This window comes from Fundulus heteroclitus, chromosome 4, assembly GCF_011125445.2.
Source record: "Fundulus heteroclitus isolate FHET01 chromosome 4, MU-UCD_Fhet_4.1, whole genome shotgun sequence".
Classification (NCBI taxonomy): domain Eukaryota; kingdom Metazoa; phylum Chordata; class Actinopteri; order Cyprinodontiformes; family Fundulidae; genus Fundulus; species Fundulus heteroclitus.
The window spans coordinates 11,598,971-11,626,632 of NC_046364.1; the positions used below are offsets into that span (position 1 = coordinate 11,598,971).

Here is a 27,662-nt window from a genome sequence, read left to right on the forward strand (position 1 = left end):
ACAGCCTCATTCAAAGCGCCACGTAGCAGTAAAACATGACGCCCCGAGATGGAGCCAAGATAGAAGGTGTTGATGTGAGGTGGTGAAGCAACGCACTGCCTCTGAGTGAAGCTTCAAAGGGGATCGTTTTCACACATGAAATAAAGATCTCAGATAATCATATAGCGTAGCAAAGCTGACGCGAGACGGTGCCGTTTACAGTGGAGCAGGAGATTGGAGAGACTTTCAGACAACACCTTCCCACTGAAAGCCGTGACAAGTCGATTCTCCATGCATTTCTCCACAGCAACTTATATAAATCTGTTCTTTTATGATCATCTGATCAGTTGGGGCAAAATATTCATTTGCTAAAAGTTTTACAACCCACTGTTCAAATACACAACTGCCATGCCGTGTGCATTATGAACCGCTAAAAGATTATCTTATCTTTTTTCTTTACACTTTAGTTTTTATGCCCTTGATAAGAAATTCAAAGCCTTTCTAGAGGTCACATATTGTAAATCTTTTGATGTTGAGCCATTAACACCTTCCAGTTAACCAAAACACGAGATAGATTGTTTTAATGCGAAGCACCTTGCAGTATTGTGCTTTTGTGGGTTGAGATATCAAATGATTCAAACACTATTTAAACATCTTCCTCGTTCTTTGCTGTCTCCTAGTAAAGTTCCAAATGTAAACTAACTAAAAAAAAAACATGTAATTCGTGGTCCTATCTAGTTTCCTTCCAATAAAAAGATCCAGCATTATGACTTGATGTTGCAACTTCAAAGAGGGACACTTTCCTTGCAGACTCAGTGGCCCCATGTCCGACACCCTTCAGCCACAACACACCCGCCTCTCTTCCCACACCCCAGGAAGGAAATTATAGCCATGGAGTTGGGATCCATCACCAGGCAGGTTGGAGTAAGCAGCTCCATGATTAAAGTGTGCATGGTCAGCAACACACAAAGCTAAAAGGGTTTGAGGAGGCTAACACATGCCTGAGGCCTTACCGTGTTAAGTTTACCACACAGGTCATGCTGAGACACAAACACACACGCACACACACACACACACAAATACAGATGCACACAGCCATATGAAATCACAGAATATACAGTGCTGTAAAAAAAAAAGCATCTGGGCCTCTTCTGTTTGAGCTTTTTTGTTACATTTCCAAGTTTCACACCAGCATGCACATTTTAACGTCATGCAAACATAACCTAAATATATACCAGAAACCGTTTTGTTCATGGTGATTCTATTTATTAAATGGAAAAAAGAGACCCCAATGTGAAGAATACCTCATATAACTTGTTTGGTCTTGGTGGGATCAACTACCATTAAGCATTTGCAATAACTGACAATGAGACTTTTATATTGCTATTGAGGAGTGCTTGACCCACTCTACTTTGCAGAATTGTTTTAGCTCATAGGAGAGCTTTCAAGAATGGACAGCTTCTTTAGGGTCATGACACAGCTTCCCAATCAGATTCAAGCCTGGACTTTAACTAGGCCACTCCAAAAAACTTTTTTTTCTCTCTCTTTCTGGGGCAATTTAAAGGTGAATGTAGTGGTGTATTACTGACCATTGTTTTGCTGCTTAACCTATGAGCAATGATCAACGGATGCCAGGACCAGAAGTCATGGTTGTATCAATCATGGCAGGTCATACAGATTCTGAAGCAACAAGGCAGAGCCAGACCATCACACTGTGTCCCCTTTGCTTGACTGTAAGTATGATGTTCTTTTTTTTTAAATCTAAGGTTAATGGACAGATAAATAAAAGTGAATAAATATTGCCCTTTATAGTCCCACAGAGGGGACATTTTTCTCTGCATTTAACACATTCCTCAGGGAGCAGTGTGCTGCCAACACTGAGTGGTTCACACTGAGCAATATGTGGTCAAGAGTCTTGCACAGAGAACCAGAGTGACAGACCGAGTTTCAAAGCGGCTAACTTTGCAGCCTCTCTAGGAGGTGAACGCTCGGCTCCCTAACAACTAGAACAACTCCCCAAAATGTTCTCCTTCCTAAACCTTTCATTTGGGCCTTATCAGTCCATAGAATATTTTCCAAAAGTCTTGGAAAATATTATAATAGTCTTGTAGCCTTACCAGGCATATTGATGTCAATCACAATCACTTATATCTTCTTTAATTTCTTTACATTGGGTCATGATGTGTTGCTTGTTTATATGTTTGAAGCTACTTTGTTTTGTCAGGTTAAGTCTATTTAAGTGAAATATATCCGACAGGACTATCAGAAATCAGACCTGATATGGCTGATGAAACTGAACACAGCTTTCCAAAAATACAGTTAAAAGGAACAATAAGATATGTACAGGAAAATCAACCTAAATCATTCTGATTTGTCTCCTGGGACGGAAGTAACATTCCCTATAAACAATCAATCATCTCCATCAACAATGTCTTAGTCACGTTTTTCTTTTCCTTTCAAACTTAGAGGTATGGTCCGGAACAATGTGGTTCAGTGTGCAGTCCGTGTTTACTTCCTGGTTTCTCAGCCAATCATATGAGAGTTCCCAGGGTTCTCAACTCAAACAGAGTGCAGTATTTGGTATTTTATTTTGGCAAAAGAGCAGTAATAGAAGCGGACCAGAAGTAGAAGAGAATACAACATCACATACCTATCCTGTGGAAGTAAAAAATCAGCGACAATTCATAGCAACAACAGACTGTTGAGTTAATGGCTGGCATTGTGTATATGTTTTTAACCATTAGGTGCCATTATTACTTATTGTTCTTTTAATCAAAGATAACTCATGAGTTACAGAGGGGGGAATTAGATTTTCACATTGAGCAGGCTGGTTTTGATGGCCTTATTTCCTCAATAAATAAAATCATGTGCTGGAATGGAAATTGCTTTTTTATTTACTCAGGTTATTCTTCCCTAATATTTAAGATCTGGAACATGAATGTGTGATTGTCACATACTTTTTCATAGCAATGTAATATTAATATTGATGGTCACAAGTATTTAACATAGTTGTTTAACATCTTAAAATATTTAGCAGAATACACAATCCAATGTTTGAAAAATCGGTTATGGGGGGTTTTGAATAATTTAGAAAATGAATAAAAGAATAGAAATTGATTTATTTTTGAAAGAAAATGGTAGAAATAGTTTAAACGCCTGTTAAAGTCAAACAGAAGTTGCTTTTATTTTGAAGAAAAGTTTATGTCTTTGTTATTACATTGTTAGCTGCTGTTCAAACTGTCCACTTCTTTATTGTGTTACGCATCGTTTATGGTTTAGAAGCATCCTTTCTCTTTATGTTAAGTCAGTGCATTTGCAAGAATATTAGGGAAAAAATCTTCTTTGTTACAACTTAAGTGTGACTCGAGCTGAAGTCACCGACTCAAGTACTCATCTCAGCAACACACATTCATAGTTAAGTGCAAATTAAATTAAGCTTGGGTTATTGCCATAAAAAAGATAAAAACACATGAGCTGTTTCCCACCCTAATTGATTTGTTTGTTTGTTTTGTTTTGGGGGGGTTCAGAATGAACAGGATCGGATATCGGGTGCCTTGCGTTTGCAGAATGATAAAGCACAGTCCTTAATCACTTCTCTACGTTGGATTTACATTGCAAACATTGCTGGCCACATTACCTCACCCACATCAAAGGCTGCCTCCTGAAAAGCTCTGTGGAATATTAGCAGAGATTTAAAGCCTCATCTCTGTTTCAGAAACATGCTGATTTCAAGTAATCTCCCTCCCCTTTTACTTTCTTGTGTTCCATGTGTGAAGTTGGCCAACACTTTAATGACCCATTTACAAAACTTTTACACCTGCAACAAAAAGGTTTTATAGCTCTAAAAAAAAAACAACCCTGAGGCGCTAAGCCCTACCTGTTTAGTCCATGTTATAGCCTTTATTACCCTTTGAAAAATATGTAACCACAGCAGTTAAGATTTATTACACCTTTTTATCAAAGCTGTATCTCAGCAGAGAGGTGAAAAGGGAACCTTTGAGATTAAAATTCCCTTTGCCATTGACGCTGTGTGGCACAAGGTGACCCAACTCAATTCTTGATACTTTATTGACTAATTTTGGAAAACTTTCAATAAAATGTGCATCCCCCTTACTTCAACTGTAGTATGCAGATTAAAAAAGGGACAGCAGAGAGATTATTCACTCAACCACTCAGAGGAATATTATATGAAGAGTGCTGCTTTAATATCCTGGACAATAATGAGGCACACACATATTTCTAGATGCAAAACCTACAAAATTGTACAGTTGCACAAATCTTGGTATCTGGGCTATCATAATACAAATTAGAGCAAAACTGCTGTAGTAACTGTACCTGCTAGGAGCTGACAAATACTGGTGCAGGATCAAAACCATCCAACTAAAGTAGAACTGCACAACACAATGAAACGCAATCAATATTGCCACATTGATTTGTGCAATATCACAGATGACTACTTTAATCCAATGTTTTCAGGCTATTATATTTCAAGTGAAAAGCATTCATGCTCTGTATGCTAATGAGAGATGGGGGTGACGACATCATGATGACAAATAAGAAAGAGAAGACTGAGCAAAACGAGGGTTAACAGCATCCAACATTGTCATTTCATTATTCGACAACTATATCACGACTGCATGTTTTCCTAATAACTTAAAGCACTAAAAGTAATCTACTCACAGAGATATAGAAGACATTTCATTTTGACTGTTAAATATTCACATCCTATTTCAGTACAGTTGTTTCTGTTCTAAATGTTAAGCCACTGAAACAAATGTGAAACTGATTCTTTCTGGATTGATTAGGAGTGAATAAACTTCAGTTGCAAGAAAGTAGCAAGGCAGGCTATACTGCTCTGAGACTTGAGACTGTATCAACAAGCTGAAGATTAACCTTTGCCGATTTCTGGGGTAAGATCTTATTTTTGGGGGAGTCAGGTTTATTTCACATGTCAGAAAACATGCAAAAAAAACTGGTTTGTGTTTGTCGTTGTTGTTGTTATTAACAACATTTGGAGTAATAACCAGAAAGACGGAACCCAGATAATCAGCCTTCAATGTTTTGCATCTTTTTAGTAGCCTTAATGAAATTTCAAATACTGACATATTCTTTATCAAGTGTACCACAAACAAAATGTTTTCCCTAAAGCAAGGTTCTGCCAGATATTTTTTTTTTTTGGCAATTTAGTTTTGTTTGGTCTAGTGGGTAAAATAGTCGTCTTGCAACCAGAAGGCTAAACATCATCTGCAGGTTCTGGGTGACCAGTCAAAGAGACAACAGTTTTCTTTTGGCTTCAGACAAAAGACTCAGGTGGTGTAAAGTGTCAGACAAACATTGTTTAGGAAAAGACGTCATGGGCATTAGAAAAGTACCTTCATATTCGACCAACGCCAAATTAGAAGACAGACCTCTTTGATTTGTCATGTCATATCCTAAAAATCTTTAAAAGAGCTTTAGTGCATATTAATACAATTGTTGGGTATAAAACACCCAATGTCCTGCAATACCAAATCCATTTTAAAAGAATACACCTGATTCCTAAGTTATAAACGTCTTCTATGTACTCTCAAAAATGAATCAATAACACTTTAGATATAGAGCTAAAATTGTCAAATAGTTCAGTGGTTTTAAGTCTCGGTTCATTCCAAACACCATAATGACCATAATCTTAGAAAAATGAAGCAGTAGATTATAGGAAACTTTGGTTGTTATAATCAGATGTTCTACAATTGCTCCCGATGACAGTTCACAGTAAAGTTTAGTCAAGGGCTGCAACCAGACCATGTTACTGGAATCAAGCATGGATAGCTCCATGTGGGAGGTAGCAGTGGTGAAAAACCTCTGAAGTGTGCATGCTGGCCAGATGGGACTGACCTACACACCAAGGTGGTCACATTCTTTCTTATTGCTTGGGCACACATTTACACACACAGAAAAAAAAAAATCATGCACTCACACCCACCATGTTTGGAACAGACGTCCTGCCAGCCACAAGCCACCACCTCAAAAGATCCCTCACATCTGACCTTTTAACTGTGGACTTAAAATCTATGTAATTACAGAGACGGCTTCAACTTAGCAAGTAAACACCGCAGCAGAAATAGACAATTCAACTTTTATATACAAGTGTGTGGATGCCAGAGATACATTTCTATTCATAGCTGGCTGGAATTAGTGGATTGCATCAATGCTCACAATAATGAACCTGGAACATCCACAGTTATAGACATCAGTTAGATTCTACCAATGCTTCAACAAATACCAAAATGAAAGCATTCACTTACAAAATAATTTACAATATATATTACTAAGACAAAAAAAAATGTGTCCTTCAGTACTAAAATAAATTGTGTTTCAAAAGAAAACATGGATCTGGTCCATACAATATATTTTCTACAGCTCAGACAATGACCGGTCCATGCAGAGATCTTTCTGGTAAAACTTTCAACCACAACCACACTAGCTACGGTTTCTTATGTTTATTTCTATTACTGTCAGCATGAGACTGCCCAGACTGTTATTATTAACCACATTAGCCTCTGATAGCTTTATAACTAAACAGAGAAGTGGTAGTTGATATTTAGAAGTAATAGTTGATATGTAGCTGTAGAGAGTAGGAAAAGGGTAGAGTGCCTTTTCCAGGTCGCGGAGGAAGTCCTTCCCCAAGTGGAGGAGTTTAAGTATCTTGTGGTCTTGTTCACAAATGAGGGAAAGATGGAACGGGAGATCGACAGGCGGATTGTTGCCGCGTCGGCAGTGAAGCATGCGTTGTACCGGTCTGTTGGGGTGAAGAGAGAGCTGAGTCAAAAGGCGAAGCTCTCGATTTACCGACCGATCTATGTTCCCACCCTTATCTGTGGTCATGAGATTTGGGTAGTGACCACCGCTTCTCCACGTCGAGAGGAGCCAGTTGAGGTGGCTTGGGCATCTGGTTAGGATGCCTCCTTGAAGCCTCCCTGGTGAGGTGTTCTGGGCACGTCCCACCGGGAGGAGGCCTAGAGGGAGACCCAGGACTTGCTGGAGGAACTATGTCTCTCGGCTGGCCTGGGAACGCCTTGGGATTTCCCCGGAGGAGATGGCCCAAGTGGCAGGGGACGTCTGGGAGCATGGATGGATGGATGGATGGATGGATGGATGGATGGATGGATGGATGGATGGATGGATGGATGGATGGATGGATGGATGGATGGATGGATGGATGGATGGATGGATGGATGGATGGAGATGTAGCTGACTGAGCTGTCAGCTGGTAAGCATTTTCCTTCATTAACTCATACCTCAGAGTGTTGCGTGATTAGAATGGATTGTTCCATGGTGGAGAACTGCCGCCATAACTACTTTACTGTGTACTACTATACCAATAACTACCGTGTTGCCCTTTTTATTGACTAAGGCTTTTGACACTGTTGCTGCACAAATGTAGACAATGTGTGCAGCACATCACAAATAGTGTGCCACATGTTCCATTTTATGTCCAGCTCTGTTTTCAATGAATATTAAGTGTATGTAAAAATGTTACTCGTGCTTGTATACACCTTTATGCTGATAACACTGTGGTTTACTGCCACGCAAACACTGTCACTGCTGTGCTAAGCTGTGTGCAGTCTGCATTTGACTTTGTTCAATCTGACTTGTCATCTCAAATGATAAAACAAAGGTCATGCTGATAAACAAAAAGAAAGTTCCACAAACTTTCATTTCCATAAAAGCAATGACCAGTATACCAATACAGTTTGTTCAGATTGAAATGTACCTTGGCAGAGGAATTGACAACAAACTTTTATTTGAGTCACAAATTAAACATGTATAGAAGTTGAAGATGTACCTAAGGTTTTACCTCAGAAATAAATCTTGCTTTAACTCCTATGCAAGAAAGCATCTTGTCTTATTGACCTTCCTGCCTCTGTTCGATTATTGTGATGTTTTTTATATGAATGCATCAGCCACCTCTCTCCATCTGCTGTGTGCATATGTCTGTCATGGAGCATTGCACTTGATAACAGGGCATAAATCTCTCACTCGTCCTTGTATTTATGATATTTTCTTTTTCAAGTCACAGTTGAGAGGACGAGTAAAGGACAGAATGCAAGTTGCTTGAGGTTCAGTGTGAGGTCAGCAATGAGTTTCACTTTTTGAATTCAATTACTATAATAGGCAACTTTTCAATGTTATTTATTATATATGCGTTCCTTAGCTTGATAAAAAAAAGCTATTTCAGGAACAGTGGACTGATTTACTCTATCTTATCTTGAGAGTGAGGTCCTCTTTGTGGAGCGTAAACACACCAGGGGTGGACAGCTTTCCTTTCAGACAGGCCAATCTTCTGTTTAATTTTCCTTCAACTAAAACATCCCCTAAAAGACAATCCAGACCTCCTCCAATCTTTGCACCACAGGAAGAAGCAAAATGGACTGGAACCTCTGTAGAGGACAGGCACAATGCTCTTCAACATCTGTTTACCTAAATGTACTTCCTCCATTCCCTCCGCCTCAGGTGGCCTTAAAGCCCCGGTCACTAAAGCATGCAAACATAAGGAGGAGGAATATGCCAGCAGGGCGCGTGGAAGCTGAGGAGCATGCATCACTGGCATTTCCCTAGATCCAGTTTGTAAAACAAACAAAAGGAGAGGATCCATGCTGAGGCTCCGTTAGCAGTGATAAGTGGATTCACACATTGGGCTAAACACACGGGGAATGTGTTGATTCATATTTGAGACTGCCTCCGCGTTTCATTGTACATGCATGCTCCTCCGCATGTGCTCCGTCTCGTGAGATCTGGATAGCAGTTTTATGCAGATGTTGATCTCATCACATCTGAGAGCCACTTTAGAGTTCTCGGTCCAATTATTCAGCACTTACCGCATAGGCCAGAGCGTGGCCCACAGGGGAGCCAGATAAACAAACGGCAGAGAATTATTCAGGGTTTAAACACTTAAAAAGCCACTTCAGCAGAGCAATTTACGTGGTTAATTAAAATGAGCACTGAGCTCCCAAAGAAAGCCCAGAACTACCACAGGGGCCCCGGTAACCTAGAGCTACTCTCAGACCCACACAAACACAGCCCTCTCTCTCTCCCTGTAACATGACCGCCTACAATTACACGATATGTCTGTGTGTTATTATTTGAGGAAATGTTATACACATCTGAAGGTCTGAGGAGAAATAATGCAAAGAAGACTAACCTGGGTAGTGCATTTGTTGTGTCTACTAAAAGAAAATGTAAATACTCAGGTATGGCAACTGTTATTTTCAGTCTCTGTTTTCCTCTTAAAATAAGTTTAACACCAGACACTGTTCACATATGAGGCGTTTCAGTGAGCTGAACACATCTCTCAATGGTAAGAGAATATTTCTTAGAAGCTGGAAGAGGTTGATGGAATTTGCAGATGGAATAACAAAGACTCTATGATGTTACTGACGTAGAGCAGTCATTGTCATTATGAAGCCTATAACAGTATACCAAAAAGGGAGAAATAATCATTTTCATCTCTGCCAATCCGAGCTGGAGCCAGTAAATATCTCTGGCAGCTCAGGCAACTAAAATGATTTATACACCTTCTTACTCAAGGGTGGTGTGCATTTACATTCAGTCCATCTGAATGAATCCTTTGCCGTAAAAACTTAAGAGCTGCGAGTCTTTTGACTTTACCAGCTTTGAACAAGAGAATAAAAATAACTGCCCATTATTCATTGCAACATGGCCAACACTGTTAGCCTGGATAGAAAGTGTCAGAAGTTTTAAGACCCACCACAGATTCTTAGTTGGACATCTAGTCTTTGACTTGGCCATTCAAACACATTTTATGTTTTGATCTCCATCATTGCTCTGGTTGTGTGTTTTTGTGTTGCTGTTCTGCTGGAAAGTGAGTCTGAAGTGCGTCCTCAAACAGGGTTTCTACTTAGATTGCCCTACCAGTAAACGTGTATCCACCCTAGCACCCTTCCTTGTCCCTGCTGAAGGAAATTATCCCCACAACATGATGCTGCCACCACCATGTTTCATGCCGGGGATGATGTGTTTAGGATGGGCAGGGCTAGTTTTGCGATGTAAGCCAAAACATTCGATTTTCGTCTCATTTGGTCAGAGCACCTTCCACCACACGTTTGCTGTGTCTCCAACATGGTTCTTCTTCTTCACAAAGGCCAGATTTGAAGAAAGCAAGTTTAATAACTGTGACTCCACAGATTCTTCTACCTGCACTGTGGATCTCTGCAACTCTGCATGCAACTGGTTGCACACAAATTATTAATGGTTATCAGATTAAAGGAGGGCAAATACAGCCCAAGTCCGTCCAAATATTTATTTGAAAAACGCGTATTATTTTACTCCCAGTTCACAATTCTGCACTCCTTTTTGTTGGTCAATCATATCAAACCCCAATAAAATACTTAGAAGTTTGTGATCATAATATGGCAGAATGTGGAAAGTTTGAGGAGCATGAAAACCCCTTGGCTTTCTGATTTAAGCAGCTTTGCAAGTACCTATTAAATTAAATGTTTTACACATTCTTTCTTTCTCTTCTTTTTAACCTATTGTCTCCACTCTACAAAGGAAAATGCAAAAATCTGAATCTAGTCCAGCCAAATATATAGGAACATCTTCAAACTCTTCTAGTTCTTTAGAGGTTTTGAAATAAACGCCACCCTCAAGCGTGCAACAAAATCCTTCTGCTGGGAAGACACTTTGATCAACTGCTATCCGTTGCTCCAAACTGAGCATGTATTTGGAGAAACAAAGCACAATCTCAGCTGCTAATCCCCTGAGATTCGGAGCGCATTCCCAGAGAAGCCTTTGATCTCTGGAGTGCATCCGGACAGCTGACTTCAGACATACTGCAAACTTGCATGCACACGCGGGAGACAGATATACACAAACACAAGCTTTCCTCTCAGACTGATAATGTGCCAAAATGCACAATTTGTTTGTGGTTGCCACATTCGGTGACAGCTGAGTGTTTCTTTCACTAACCGATGCGTCTTCTACAGCTAACTTTACCAGATTCAGTTCTACTTTTCTGAAGAAGCTGGTGTGTGACATACAGTGCCTTGCAGAAATATACACTAGCTTATGACCGTAGCCTATTTTTATATTTTTTAAGTTGTCAATCTATAATTGACAGACTGTCTATCAGCATCAGAAATATTTGCTCCTTTTAATGTGTTTTTTATGTATACCACTTGAAGTTTTTCACATTTTACAACCACAAATCTTAATTTATTAGAACATTAGGTGACAGACCAACACAAATTGTTGCACATTTGTGAAGTGGGAGGAAACGTACATGTTTTTGTTTTGTTGTTTTTTTTTGCAATTTTTACTATTAAAAACCTGAAAGGTTTGGTGTGCATTTGGATTCAGTTGCAAACACAACTCCAAGTCTTTTGGGGGTATGTCTCTACCAGCTTTGCACATTTACAAACAGATCTTTTTTTTCATTCTCCATTGCAAAATAGCGGCTAATAATAATAATAAAACATTTACCTCACCGGGTAAAAAGTTAAAGGGTAACCCCATATCAAAATTTTTCTCCTAAAAAACTTTTAACATGGCTGTCTTACAGTGCTATCTACACATGCTGGTCATTATTTTTGACAAATTACTGCATATTTCATTGTTGAAATTCTGCTTTCATGCCAAAAAAAACATCAGTGTGGGGACCTCCTAAGGTTCAATGGGTGTGTTGCAGTTTCATTAAGGTCTGTGCAGTGTTAGTTTTACATCAAAAACAGTATTGAATTTTAAACTATAGTCTTTTGTTTAAAATCTGCAAACAATAATTAAAGTTTGAGGTTTTTTAGGCTGCAACTTTACAGTCATAGCGAGCCTCAATGTTTGGTTCTTAAATATGAAGCAAACATTTATTGAAGTCCTGGCAGGTCTTCGCAATATGTATATATGTGTGTGTGTGTAAAGCAGCATAAAGGGAATACGAAAGCAGGTGATGTAACTTTAACCAAAGAAAAAAACGTGGATAGCACAGCTCAAATGTCTACACTCCACTAGAACTTCACTTTACACTAAACTAATATCATATTTTCACAGGCTTCCTTTACAGATGGCACCATTCACATCAACTGACAGTAATCCGCTCCGCTTAGTCATACAGGAGAAACTCCTTCGGCTTTCAGTAAACTATGTGACATACAACGCCCAATGTGACATTAAAGCCCCCTCCATATCCTGGAACCTCCCAGTCCTCCAGCTAATTTGATGTCAACCCCAAGACCTCAAACACATCTTCTCACGGGGGAAAATAAAATCCCGTAGCCCCCGTGGCCAGGTGCTACCCCTCCTCCCAAAAGGCCGGGCTTTTCTTCTCTTTACAGAGTGGCTCCGAACTTTTCTCACAGCCTCTTCAAAGAGCAACAACAGGTCCTTGGCCCCTTGGGACCACAGAGGGGGCAGAGCATGGTGGGAGAGGGGTATACGTCACACAGCATGCACAGGAGGCCAGCCGGTGGGAAAGGAAAACGCAATGCACTGGGACACGGGGAGAAAGGAGGAGAGGGAGAGGAAGAGGAGTCTGAATTTGAAAGGTGCTTTCAGGTTCTAGACAAGAGCTCCCGCTATGTGGAAACGACTCTCAAAGAAAAAAAAGCACAACACAAACGTGTTTAAAATCTTTAGGACTATTTCCGAAAAAGTCTTCCTACTTTAAAAAAAAAAAAAAAAATCAAAGACAATACAGCCAACTGTGAAACAGGAAAGGTGGGGGCAGGAGCTCTGACTCTATTCACTTTTGAATTGCATTCTGTTGTCAAATGTACCTTTGCTCTTTGTCTGCGTGGCACACGAGCTTCTGTTGGAGAGGGAAATCTAAGCTTTGCGGAGCAGCGAGAACGGCAGGCGGAGAGGACTCAATGCGGAGGGTTCTTTTAAACTGCACACACAGGCTTGAGCTTCACAGGGAGGAGGAGCCATCAGTGTCACTACAAACGCCTCCCTGCACGGCCCACTTCAAACGCCGCCTCGTGTCATCAACCGCAATCAACACAGGGCACATGAGGGACGCAACAAACAGATGGAGGACAGGGAGGCAGAAAGGGGGGAGAGGGCGGAACTAAAGGGAGTGGGGGGAGGTAACAGAATGGAAGGAGGTGGTTTAATAAAACAGGACCTTTCAAAAGTCTGTAAACATCTAACAATCAGCCCCGAAGGAAGCAACAAACCCAACCGGCTTAAAAGTTTTCTGTTGTGAATTATCATATACCATTTATCTGGCTCTAACGCTGCGTTTCTGCTGCATGCTGCAAACATGTACCCCGCCTCTTGCCCAGTGAACGCTGGAGATAGGCACCAGCAACCCCCACGACCCCATGAGGGATTAAGCGGGTCAGAAAATGGATGGATGGATGGATGGATGGATGGATGGATGGATGGATGGATGGATGGATGGATGGATGGATGGATGGATGGATGGATGGATGGATGGATGGATGGATGGATGGATGGCTGCAAACATCAAATTTATGGCTGGGTGTGGCTGTGGACACCGTGCCGCACACTGCCGCGGCTCGTATGACCTCGGCCTCATGTGTTGAGCTCCACTGATCCACCAAGCGCCTGCGTGCAGAATTCATGAATGGGTGAACACAGTGCAAAGGCAAACCCCGCGAAAGGACACGCACCCCTTTGGCCTTTTCATATTTTGTCATGTAAGAACCGCAAACATCAATGTCTTTTTTTTTACCGGGGTTTCATTAGTATCCCAAATAGAGCATAATTGTGAAGTGGAAGGAACATAATACATGGTTCTGAGCATTTTCTACAACAAAAATCGGAAACAAAGGTGCGACGGTGGCACAGGAGCAGAAAAATGTAAGCCGTGTATGGAGATTTTCTGGTCCCAACCTGGAGACCTTTGCCGTGTGGCCACTAGAGCCACACAAAAAAACGTTAATAGTGTGGCATGCCTTTCTATTCAGACTTCCATAGTCAGAACTTTTAGTTGATTCTTCCCTCCAACGCTGACCAGTTTCCCCTGATATAGGAAAGCATCTCCACAGCATGAGGCTGCCAGCACTGTGTTGCAAGGCTCAAGGTTATGAATGCTTTCGCAACAATGACAAACTGCTAATGTGTGCACGCTTTAAAAGAACGTCAGCGCTATGAGATGCTGCTTTGTTCCCATTGGAATTATAGAGTGGCGAAAATCGGATTAAAGGAATTTTAAGCGCGGACACCCCACTGATGACACCCGGCCCACATTCTCCTTGACCCTGGTGCAACTGGGAGGGTAGCTTAAAGAGTAGTGGCTATAAATAACCATCTCCCCAGGTATTCTATGCAACACGGACAACTTTTAAAGCCGAGGGGGGACTTGCATTCTCTCAGAGCGAGTGCTCGGCTCCGGTTTCTGACAGCGCTCTCGGGTCTGGCTTTTAGGACGTAAAAGGAAAGAAACTTTCAAGATTCACGCAGCATGAATGAAACTAATTATTTTCTTTGTTAACTTTTCTTGATTAACTGTTTAGAAACTTCCCCTAAAGAACAGTTAATGAATTAACATTGCTTTAATTAGAGATGCATTGGTCTGCACTCTTATCCTGAGGTACTGCCAGCTGATGCTAATTTGACAGACTTTTTATAAGGACTTTAAAACATAAAACAGGTTGAAACAGTTTTTAATTCAAAAGAAACTAGACTAAATATGACATAAAATCTGCATTTTTAGGTACTGAATAAAAAGAGAATAAAATTGGTAGATTCTGATCTCTGACTGGTGAATCCATAACTTTAAATGATTATTCAAAATCATCTGTTAGGGAGTAACAAATTGTTACCTGATATTTTATAGATTCAACAAATTCAGAAAGTATCATAAGGCTACATTCTGGTTATAATCACCATCATCCTGTAAATCTAAAAAAAAAAAAAAAGCCCTTCTTTCAGATACAAGACAACACTGCAGTGCTTGCTGGGAATACCAAATGGCTGAATATGTTGAGGAACAAAGCGATACATCTTTTTTGTGCAAATTTTTTATTGTAACTGCTTGGTAATAATGTGGTTTTAAATGTTTAAATGAACCTCAAAACCATATAAAAATGTGCGTGGAATAGTTTTACTGCTGCCCATATCCTATTGAAAAGAAAGCCATACATTTCTTCAAAATATCTCTCCAACTAAAATATGAAACGGAGCTTTGAGATCGATCCTGCTGCAATAACAAATCCTTTTTAGCAATGTTGACAGAACCAGCACCAAACTCCCGAAACAATTTTGCCTGATTTACATGATTAGGAGCGGAGCATAACGATAAACCACCTTGCAGCACGGAACAAAGCACTGGTAGACATTAAACTAGAGATGGACCAATCAAGAGTTTTCCTTCTGAATACCAGTTTCTCATTTTTGTTACTCTTCTTTCATTGAACAGTGAGCTCAGCTTGTGATTGTTTTGTTTTTTTAAAGGGTTTTAAAATGGAAAACAGTTACTATATGCTGCTGGTTAATGTGTTTTGATGCATTTATTGAACAGGACAAAAAAATCAGTCAATTTTAACCAATCTTAGTGAATTTCAACTTTAGACCTGACTTTTGCTTATAGTTACAAATCAAGTTTGTTGTCGACCACATCCTCAAAATTGTATGCTTGACCATTGCCCACCGGCATGCCTCACACAAGTTGCTATTTTCACCAAAAACCAAACCTATTTAGTTTTTATGTTTGTTAATCTGATACTTTTAATGGTATATAATTACCTTGAGTTAAGAAGAGCTGGAAGCATAAGCACAGGGGTTTAAGCATAAGCGATGCAAGAGCATTAAGAAGGGCCAAATAAAGTGTGTTTACTACATTAAGTAGCTCAGTGCTGCTCTTAGAACAAATGCTTATGACTCAAAAATTAAAACGATATACAGCATCAAAACAGGGAAGCTTGAGCAAATTCAGGATGCAACAGATTCTGGATCTGGGTCTATATTTGATCAACTGCAGGATTTCTGCTTAAGATGTCTGGATCGTGGGTGGACAAAATGATTTCCTATTTTAGTCTCGATAGGCCTCAGTTCCTGAAACATGCCTGCCTTTGAGAAAGGCATCTCTAACCAAAGAGGCTTAAAAGCTCCTCTGAAGCAATTCCAAAGGATCTCCCTACTTGACAAAAGCGGCACAGTGTTTACTGCGCTGCCAAAATACAAAACAAGCATGCCCTCCAACATTTCTCCCTAGCCTTTACAATCCACACTTGTCACCGGACTGTCACACAGCAATGCTTTCAACTCAGCCTGGGTCTATTGTTAACTAAATTACAGGAGAGAGAGAGAGAGAGAAACTCAGATGAGTAAAACAGGCTGACGCCATCAATGTTCCGTGCACGAGTAAACGCGAGTTCAAGCCACCAGCGTAAGCGATACAAAAACACCAAAGTGCCGCGCACAGGTATTTACACCCCTTGAACTTCTTCACATTTTGTCATGTTTCAGCCACAAACTTTAATTGCCATTTTTTCCAGGGGGATAATATGTAAGAGACGCACATAAAGTTGCACATGCCTTTGGAGTCGAAGGAAAAAAACACATAATTTTCACATGTTTTAAAAACGTGTTTACACCTATGTGCAATTCAATCTTAGCATAATGACAGCCGTTTTGTGAAAAACACCCAACAGACCGAGGAGAAACTAGAGACGTTTAGAGCAGTGTTGGGTTACAAAACTAAATCCCAAAATTTGTACATCTCATGGGAAAAAGTACACAAGCGGATCCTCCTTAAACCGGCAGGTCGAGCAAGAAGGGCATTAATCAGAAAAGCAGCCAAGAGGCCCGTGTCAACTTTACAGGAAAAGCAGAGATCCACATCTCAAGCATGAGAATCTGTTGACCGGGCAATCATGAAGGCAAGGCGAGATGCAATCTATTTTTGTAAGAAAGCTATATAGAAGTATAATTTCTAGAGTGCCAAAAGCCATGTAAAGATGCCTTTAAGATGCATGTGAAAGACGTGGCTCTGGTCAGAAGAGACGACAATGTTGGATCTGGGTCTACACACAAAGCCTTACATGTAGTAGAAAGCTAACACTGGACATTAATCTGAACATACTGTCCCAACATGATTTTTTTTTTTTTTCCTCAGCAGAGACGAAGAGGCTGTTCGGAGTTTATGGAAAGATGGATGGAGCTAAACGCAGGAAAAAAATCCTAGAGGAAAACCTGTTTGAGGCTGCAAAATACCAGAGAGCGCACTGAAGGTTCACCTTTTCCAGCAGGACAGAAACACCAAACATAAAGCTGCAACGAATTGCTTTAGATCAACCGAGAATCTGGAGCAAGCCTCACAGATCTGACTGAAGTTGAGGTATGTTGGGAAGAAGAATGGACAGAAATGTCAGCCTCTACATGTGCACAGCTGGTTTAGAGACACCCAAGAACACTGGCGGATATAGTGAAAGGCGTTTCTGCAAAGTAAACTGGGCTTCTTCTAAATCCAAGCATATTTGTATTTACTTTTGTTTATGTGGAAAGAAAATTAAAAAAAACAATCCTTCCACTTTCCAATTGTTCCGCTACTACGCGTTGCCCCTAACTTGCGCAATTCCGAATAAAAACAATAAAGTCGGTGGCTTTGAGCGTGTCAAAGTGTGGAAGAGTTCACGGGATGTGAATACTTCTTTCAAGCCGGCCGTGTGAGCCTGAAGGCAGCCTCGTGGTGATGAGGTGGACGGACCGCACTTTCAAAACCCGCCACAGAACTAATTGTTTCCAAAAAACACACACACACATACGTTTGTTTCAGGCAGGTCAAAGCCAAATAAAAGCGGTCCAACTGAGCACGGGTTTTCCAAGTAACTCGGCTGTGAAGAAGGTGAACGTAAGCGGCCAGCGGAACTCACCCGTGCCGTCAGCCCGCAGTTGCCCTTATGGTGACAGTCCTGTGGCTCGAGGCGAGAGCCCGTGCAGTAGTATTTCTGCTTCACGAGCCAGTCGTCCACTCCCTTTTTCGCCAAGCAGGCATTCACGACAAAACTGTCGCCTGAAACGCATGACACTTTCATCAGAAGTTAAAAAAAAAAAAAAAAACGACCACCTATCCGCCAATGCCCACGCTTTCTAAAGAAAACGGACTCTACGCTGTCACGCTGTGCCATTTACAAACTGGCCGATACTATTAAAAGTGGGCTACTGCACTATATAAGGCAGGGAAATAACAAATAAAGGATGCTTACCTTCTGGGCTCTCCCTCGGTTTACAAATAGCGGCTTGAGAGACAGAAAGATGGGAGACAATGAATGTGTTACTAGAAAGTATCAAAAAGCGCGGTGGAAACAACTACTGATGTGGGGTTTCCTGCCGGGAATAAGAAATCTTACCATGCTTCGAGTGCAGTTTACCCATTTCTATACATCGAGTTGGAGTTAAAACCCGTAAAATGAATATAATCCAGTAATAATAAAGGAACAACGGGCTGCGATATCCAGACAGCGGAGCGTCCGTGGAGACCAAGCGCGCACTACGGAGCGCAGGACCGTGTGACCGAGTAGCTGAGCGTGCCTTTGATCCTGAGCGCTGCTGCCATGGTCACAAGCCGGTCGACGGGCTGAGCAACATCCGGTAAGCGCTTTCAAAATAAAAACAAACACGCGTAAATGAGTGGGAATTTTACAGCTTTTTTAAACCATTTTCATTTAGGTAAATAACTATTGATATCAACCTCTGTAACTTAGAATTTTATGTTCAGCCTATTTACTCAGTCAAAAAAAAATGGGACTTTAAAGAAATAATCCTTGCGTCCTGCAATTCCGGAATCAGTTTTGTCTGTCACTGTAACTTGGTGGCGCTTGTACCGCTTTACCCACTCAGTCTTTTGTTGAAGAGCTGGTAAAGGGTAATCAAAATCATGATTTTAAACTGCAAGGATATACACATCAGCTCCGGGTGTGAGCAAATGTGTGTATACCCACTGGTTGCAGTCCCAGGTTACTTAAAACGTGGGTCATGTTTCAGGCAGGGATCACTGTCCTGCGCCCCCAAATCCGGACGTGAGGTCTGTCACGTTTTACGTAGACAGAATTAGATAGACTCATATTGCACAAAGAGAAAAAACAAAACTAGTAAACAATAATAATAATTAAGCAGCCCCGGTAACTATTGTTTGCCCGGTTATCTTAACCTCTAGTGTCAAATAAACGATGAAGGCATTCGAAAGTACAAGCAGGGCAGGTCTGAGTTAGATACGGACTTTGCAACACCATAGCCCCCAAATTATCCTTAACTACTCTGTAAGGAAATAGCACTGGCTGTCCTTTTGCCAAAATAGATTGCCAAAGCATGACAGCATGGGGCACAAGGCAAATACAATTGTACAATGATTTATTACAACAGTTTCCAGAAAATAAGCAATGTAGTAGACAAGAGACAGAGAGATGCTGTGAATGAATAATAACTTAAAAATTGAAAAGCTGGAGGGGGCGGGGGTGGCGGGTGGGGGGGGGGTATATTTCCGAAAAAGGAGTAACTGCTCATACATTTGTTTCTTTTCTTCTACATTGATAGACAATAGATAGAATTAACGACTGATTTTGTAATTAAGAAAATATTTTTTAAATCTATATTTTATGAATGTTCTAAATGATGAATTATATATTTGGGATTTAAAATGGATCTATTGTGAACAAAAGATGAGTTCTGATGGCATTGTGGACAGCTTTTAAAAATGTACGGCTATTCATATAACAAGAAAAACCTTTATAGCTTGATAGCTAAATGAACAGAGTTATAATTGAAAGCTCATTTTGAATTTACTACAGTGTGTCTCTGAGCTATACAAAATAAAATCCTTTGTGAGGGCCTTTTTTCTGTGGTTTGTGAACACGGGATTCATTTTTGGTCTATTAAAGTCTATTAAATGTGTAATGCAAAAATAATTTAAAAAGAAGACTAAGGATCATGCAGAGAAAATATAAAATAGGCCAGTGGCTTTGCAGTTTAACAGGAAATAGGACCCACATTCAACTTTTGGCCTTATAAAACCTTGGGCTGGCTCTTAGAACAAAGAGGAATAACATAACATGGCTGATTAAATTCCATTTGAATTCATAACCTTTTTCTAAATTAGATAAACAAGTCAACAATTAAAGCCTCTTGGGGTCGGAATCAAATAAGGATTAGTGCAGAGGGCTCATCCCTTCTGTTTGAGGTCTCAGACATGAGAATAAGGGTCTTATTGGACTGAGGCGGCAGATGAAAGCAAGCTAAGATGCTTTTGATGTCTTCAGATATACAACATAAAGACAGCAGCCACTGGGCCATTTCATACCAGGCTGCCAGTCTCTCGGTGTGACAGTAATATTACACACAGTGGGCATCTCTCTGCCAACAAACAAACAAAAAAAAAAACATTAAGGTTCCAGATGTTTTCCCAAGGGACCTGATATAAAGTTAATCACTGTAAGATCAAAAGTTGATTTTAATCTCACTCAACAGTTTTTTATAGATATGTTATAAAAAGAACAACTCAAAATGTAACATATTTATCTTTCACTGATCATATAGCTTTATATACAATCACAATGACAATGTAAAAAATAAAGTTAAAAAATATAAATGAAAACAAAAAGTTTAAAAGAAAACAATTTTAAGCAGATTAATTAAATAACAGATATATATTTCTTCTGATTAATAAAACAAATGTTTGGGTCATTTTGCTCTTTTATCCTAATTACTGATGCAAATGGGGTTGAAATACACTGACAGAAATACATGCATTTACGTTGTGTATTTAACGATCCTTTGTATTACAAAAACATGTTTAAGAAAACAGGCCTGTTGGATATGTTTGATCATCAGTTTAACATCTGTAAAGAGAAAGTCAAAGCTTAGCAGAACTAAATAAACTAGGGCTGAATTTGGCCATTTGAATAAGTGAACTGATCCTGTACTCCAGTATATGCCAGTTTCCCAGAAGTTTTTTTCATGTCTTTTATGAAGGCGTTGAAGTGCTTGAACTGATATGTTATACACTCTTAGCGCGTTTTATATTTTAAAACCTAACTTGATAGACAGTGTAAGTGGGTTGAGCAGTCAGAATAAGTCATTAGATGGAATTGCATATGTGTTTAGCATCAGTTATGAGTTTAAAAGAACCAAATGATTTGGTTTCACATAAATCAGTTTTAGACCTCTCTATTCATGCTTCAACTGGTACAGTGCGATTCGACAGTTTAGCTCGCTTTGCAAAGGTTCTTCACCTCTGGAGTGATGAAACGGAGACGCTTTATGGCCATCCAGGGCAATAGTGGGTCTCACTGATCAGAGACTCTTTAGGGGCCTTTAGAGGGAAAGTCAGGCCAAGGCAAACCATAACAGTTAAAGGTTACCCTAAGAGGAGGGTCAGTCTGGCTGACCACAGCCTCCTTGGTGGTCATCAAGGGTGAAAACATTGCCAGACAAACAGTTACCTTCAGGGTGAGTCCAAGGGTAACACTAATTTGGCTAAGCAAATGTTACTTAAGGGGTTGTTGGCATTTCAAACCATGACCTTCATAAGTTACAGTAGGATAGAGTGGGAGATGGTTAGATGAATCAAGGGCTCGTCTGCAGTTATGCGGGCACTGCCCCAGGCAGAGTAAAGAAACAGGTTATCCTAAAAGCAAAACCCTACTGGTCTACCTTCACTAGTGGCCACAAGATCTGAATCATAACTAAACAAACTTCTCTAACTTTCTGATATGTATAAAATCCATCCATCAATCCATTGTCTTCCACTTATCCTGGATCGGGATTGGGGGCAAGAGGTCCAGGAGAAACCCAGACTTCCTTCTCCCCAGCAACATCATCCAGCTCATTCTGGGGGACCCCAAGGTGTTCCCAGGCCAGATGGGATATATAGTCCCTCCAGCGAGTTCTCAGTCTTTCCGAAAGGTCTCTTCTCAGTGGGATGTGCCTGGAAAACCCTCAAATGGAGGCTCCCAGGGGCCTCCTGATCAGATAGCCGAACCACCTCAACTGGTTCCTTTCAATGCAGAGAAGCAGTGGCTCTACGTTGAAATCCCTTCCGAATACCAGAGCTCCTCACCTTATCTCTAAGGCTGAGCCTGGCTACCCTCCAGACGACACTCGTTTCGGCCGCTTACATCCAGGATCTCGTTCTTTTGGTCATGATCTTGGATCCTATGGAACATGACCAAAAGATCAGAGGCCTCATTTATAAAGCTATGTACACACAAAATGGGGACTGAGAATTGTGTATGTCACTTCCCACGCAAAATATGCAATATATAAAAATAATAAAATAATCATAATAATAATAATGGAGGGGAAAATGTGCGGTCTTCACAGAAACTGTGACCCATGTGTATGCTCATTTTGGAGTACCGCAGATTAACAGATAAAATGTGAGGTTGTTTATAATATAATTGTGGGGCAACTTCTTATTCTTCCAGGTCTCTCCTCCTTGTCAGAATGTTGATCTAAATGCAGAGGAAAATTTCATGCTGGTGTGTGAGAGCATAGTTTTATAAATTAGCTTATTTTTTGGCGTATGTACATTTTTTGTATGGATTCTACCCAATGTTTTAAAAATGAGATCCCAGAGCTTTTGCCCACATTACTCCCAATCTGTCGTTCCATCCTACCACCACTCTTGAACAAGACACCAAGATACTTAAAAGGGTCTAGTCCCATATTTTCCCCATTAAAAGAAAACCTATATATTCATCTTCAAATAAAACATTATAAATAATAAAACATTATTCATCCTGATAGTGTTTACTATGTCTTTTTGAGGATGAAAAGAACTTTGCTCTGGGTACGATCAGTAGACATAAACATTGTTGTGCCATCTGCCGGCAGTGTTGCGGCAGTATCAGAAAGCAAGATGGCGACAATTGGCGCAGCTACTGTAAGAGCCAGTAGACCATCATGCGATGCCTCGCCGTAAAGTGACAGCAAAGCATGGTCAAAGACTGTGAGTTAGAGTTACTTACTCCTTCTTTTTGCACCTTCGCGGGAAATTGCTGACTCACTCTGCTCCATTACTTCCCCTTGTATACTTATTGTGTGCATGCACTATATTGTACTTGCGGTCACATGGTCTTATTGTAAATATACACAAAAGTGTTTTATATACTAACAAATGGAGACAAAACAAGGTGTAAAACACAGAAATAAAATATAATAATCCTTAAGGTTGAAATAATTGAATCTGAAAACCTTTGTATGTAACCAGAATGAGCTACTGCAGTTGAAATTCGTAAAGTCATAGTGAGTGCCAAGGCTCTATGAAACTCCTCTGCTTGAAGCAGAGACTGACCTCCAAGGTGGCAATCCACCTTTTTCCAGACAAGGACAGTGGCATCAGATTTAGAGAAGCTGACTCTATGTATAAAATGTACATCTAAGTAAATTTTGTCAAAAATGAAAAACCTAAACAGGTTCACCTTATTTATTCTGGTCTTGTTCCGTTGTCGATCAGACTCCAATTTTGTCATTTTCGTCAAACTAGAATTTTTTTTTTTACTCTTGTGAAGAGTCTGTGATGGGGTCTGAGATGCGCTTGTTGCTGGTCATTTGTAGTCCATCTTCCAAAACAGTCGCTGTGTTTTATCACTAATGTACCACTGGCCACAGAAACGTCAGCTCTCAACGTAACAACAGTTTGAACATTTTGAACGTGAGTGTGTAGCACGTCACACCAACCATCAAGAGGATTCTGCCCCAACCACTCTCTCATAAACAGACTAATGGAGCCTATAGAGGAAACTGTGGTAAATAAAAGACAATTCATTTTACATGACAGTCAATTGTGAGAGCATATGTGGTAAAGGAAATAAATCGAACTTAAAACTTGCGCAATGCTATATGAATACATAAGTTTCATAGTAAAGTCTACTCAGCAGTTTATGAATTCTCACGTGTTGTACCAAGAGGAATCTCGCTCTCCTTTGAACTGGACTGCCACAGACACACAGATGAGCTTGTTATTATAGCGACTTGCCCATATTTGCTGGGAAAGAAGGCCTGTCCCTCTGACACACTTCCTGTCCTTTGAAGAGGCCAACGGAGAGATGGCTTCGCAAGCCCTATTTCCAAGCCTTTGCCTTTGATGCTAGTGAGAGCGGAGGTGGCTGGGGTTTAAAGCCATCTCAAGGACATTAAGACAACCCTCCGACCCCCAGCTTCCAATCAATCCCCGTTATCTTGGGCTGGAGTCATTTCATACGGACACTTTATCAAATTGGAGAACAAATAAAGTAAATATCTGGGGCTTATTGGGTCATTTATCAAACCCAAAGAAAAGACATGGTTTTAATTCCTTTGTGTGGCTTCCCCTTCATAAAATAAATCTAACCTTTGGGGACAGCTGCTTCTTAATGTAGGTGGCCTTGATTGATTAACAATGCTCACCCTTGGGGGAAATCCTCAGTAGCCAATCCTGACTCATTCCAAAATAAAATGTGTCCTCCTGCATTGTAAAAGAAATATGAACGGAGGCTGTCAGATGGCGAGACTCTGGGGGATCTGATGATTTTTCAATGTTCGTGTCCTCTTTATAATTTTAGGGAACTGATGCCTGCTGAGGCCACTGGGGGACATGTTTCCTGGAGGCGAAGAGGAGGGCGTGAAGCAGAGGGAGAGAAGAGCAGCTGCCGGCCGCCGCAAAAATGCTCAGACATGTGACTGTTGCCTTTATTTAGGGGAACAAAAGGGTGTGAGTCTTGCAAAGGGCAGAAGACAATCGTGAGTGAAGTAAAGTGATGATTCCTGCCATGGCAGCAACTCAGCCCATTGTGGTGGCCCAGCATGGGATGTGTCAGGCCGGTAGGAAGAGGAAAGACAGCCTAGTTGTTGGCGGTTGCTTTTCTCCATGCTCTAGGTCATTCCCAATACTTCTGAACATTATGTATTTCTCAAAATCACTTCTGTGTTTTTTTGGGGGGAAATTTTTGGAAAAAGGTCCTATAAATTCACAAAGTTGGTGAAACAGCAGTATGTACACACACAGGCAGGCTTTCTTTATTATTTCAAGATGAACAATTTCTGATAGCGTTTTGTGTATTTTGCATTATTTGTTTGTAGTGTAAAGTAGGGGAATCCGTTCCCCCCTGCTTATAAATTCCTTTTTATCTTTACAGCAGCATATAAAACATGTCTAACAGAGCCTGAAGCCCACTGGCACGCCTTATTTTATTTTTTTTAATTCCTCACAACAAAAGCAAGCTCTCAGGTGGTGTGCAGATAAGTGTCTGCATTCTGACTTCTGCTAAATGTCTGGTAATTTTTGCGACGACAAAGGTCTCTCCTAAATTAGACCTGTAAAATCAATGATTTCTGCTTCTGTACTCCTCTTTACTATCTCCAGCCGGCACTGCCTGCCTTTTTGAAGCAGTGGGGGTGTAGCCCCATCCAGAACGAGGACACAATTAGTGTATTGAGCCGAAAACAGTGGGGTTCCCCTTTGATGTGGGGATCAAATGAAAGAGCTGTATGTTTTGTCCAAAATGACAGGCTTGCCAGGTTTACTAATGGGTACCTAATAGAAAGAGAGGTTTATGATGCTCATTAATTACACAGTCAGTCATGTGTTGGAAAGGTAGAGTACAGGAGATATAAGGGGAAAGGAAAAGGAATGTGGGGTGCAACTGAGAAAGCAATAAAAGGCTGAGGGTGGTGGTGGCTGGACTGTAAAGGAAAAATTAGAAATGAATAAAAAAGAGAAAGGTAAGGGAAATGAGATGATCTCCACGGAAGTCTCTGGACCAGACCTGAGTTTTTGGAGAGTAAGAAAAGGAGGATGGATGAAAAGAAAGAAACAGGAGGAGATAAAATAATCCATTCCCGAAGATAAGAGCATCCACCAAGACAGGAGCTTCAAAGAGCAGGAGACACTCTCATGGGAGCGTGCCATAAACCGTTTCCTCATCTTCAGAGGAAAATTCAGTCCCTGATCCAAACAAGCCCCTGCTCTCAGCACCCACCACCCTGCAGGCGCCCAACACCCGGCGACTCCTTGGGTGGCGTGAACACTTCCAAGCAACTCTGCCTTTGAACTGCTTGGATTCACGTTGAGTGGCGATGGTGATCCGCACATTAGGTGCAAATGTGAATAGCTAATGAAGAGAGAAGGGGAAAAAAATCATCGCCTGTCACCCCCACTGCAGGGAAGGCTAGTGATCTCTGGTATCAGCTTGGACCAGCATAACTCCCACAGACCTTCTGTTGGTTATATCAAGCTGAGTCACTGACAATATAGTCTTGACAGTAGCCTGTCCTTTATGAAACAGGCGAGGTTTGACTCAAGGGATGTTGCTAGTGGATATTTATTTGGGTTAAATGAGACTCTAATTAACTGTGGATTAGTCCAGAAATCTCCGAGACGTGAATGTTATTACAGTTGTTGTAGAGTTGGAGCCACTCAGTTGGGCAAGGTTTAGTTGCTAATGCTACATGCAACTTTCACAAAGCAGTTTTGTGACAATGCTTTAAATACAAGTCCCTTTAGATAGCTTCTGGCCATTCATAAATCACTAATCAAAGCGATCGCATCCCTCAACCATATGAGCTCTAGAAATGAAGTCAGCGTTGCAGAAACTAATGAAAAAGGTGCGTTTTTTTTATATCTCTCTTATGATATAGAGTAAAATCAGTGTGTTATTTTCTTCCTTGGTCCAACTTTTTTTTTTTACGAGTGTGATAATATGAAATGATTCTGGTGGAAACATGAAATAGTATATGTTCATTCAACTTAACTCTCCTTAACTCTCTTTTCCATGATTCTAGTATATTCATGAGGTGCAGGACTACTTCTTTGTGCTGAGGACTCATCTGAGCACAAACACCTCGTCAAGCACTCTGTATATAAGGAGCCATGCAGCAAGCATTCCACAAAGTTGTCCACCAGCTTTGAGCAGGTGCCACATCCAACCTACTATACCCACCCTGAATACCTATTTATCTTCCACTACTGTCCAAAGCCACTTCTCTACTCTGGTCAATAACTGGTATACTCAAGGCCGATTGGTTGCAAAAACAGGTGCCACCACTACAACAACCAATCAGGTTGTCAAACAAGTCTGCCAATTATATGTTACTGTATGGCATTGGTCAATATCTTGCGTAGCAGCTCAGAGGTATATTAGTAATGCCTTGAAGCTTTTGTCTATACTGTCATTGTCCCTAAACAAACCGTAAGAAGACTTCTCAGGCACGGTTTGAAAGATTTAGTGAAGGAACGGTTCTAGCACATGAAACCTTGTGCCGCTCCACTGAAATTATACTATTAGGTGCAGTCACAAAGGTAATGATGAAAATGCATTTTTTAAAATCAACTTTCATAACAGATAAGGCCAAGTCTAAATAATAGTACAATGGAAGGCTAATACTGTGATATGTAGCCAGCTTTCATCAATGAGACGATTTCTGCCTTTAGATACATAAACTTATAATTGTAGATCCCAAATCTGAAAAGTAAAAGTGTAGTTTACCCCTTAGTTAGCAGCCAGCCAGTCTTATTTTATGTCATCTCTAGCAAAAAGGCATGACCTAACATACATTTTATGCAGGTTCTGTTTAAAAGTTACACAAGCAGGCTGCAAATTTCTATCAGGATTAATCACAGAAAATATTAATTCCAGACAATTCTACAAGTATCACTCCAGAGAAAGAGGTGCAAACTGGCAAAACTTACTGATATGCAAATCTCTTAGTTGCTTTCTTAAAAGAATTTCAAGTCAATTCATGCATGA

General features: G+C 40.6%; 1 protein-coding gene across 1 annotated transcript in view; it reads right to left on the minus strand.

The window, feature by feature from the left end:
* The window catches only part of LOC105938449 (NKD inhibitor of WNT signaling pathway 1), a 38,698-nt gene extending 20,221 nt beyond the window's left edge, over positions 1-18,477 (minus strand). Inside the window, exons 1-3 of the mRNA XM_012880193.3 lie at positions 18,291-18,477; positions 18,147-18,179; positions 17,814-17,953 (exon numbers count right to left, since the gene is read on the minus strand). Coding sequence (XP_012735647.2) covers positions 17,814-17,953; positions 18,147-18,179; positions 18,291-18,315 — 198 coding nt within the window. The 5' untranslated portion in view covers positions 18,316-18,477. The remainder of the gene's footprint in view (positions 1-17,813; positions 17,954-18,146; positions 18,180-18,290) is intronic.
* Between the last annotated feature and the right edge of the window lie 9,185 nt (positions 18,478-27,662).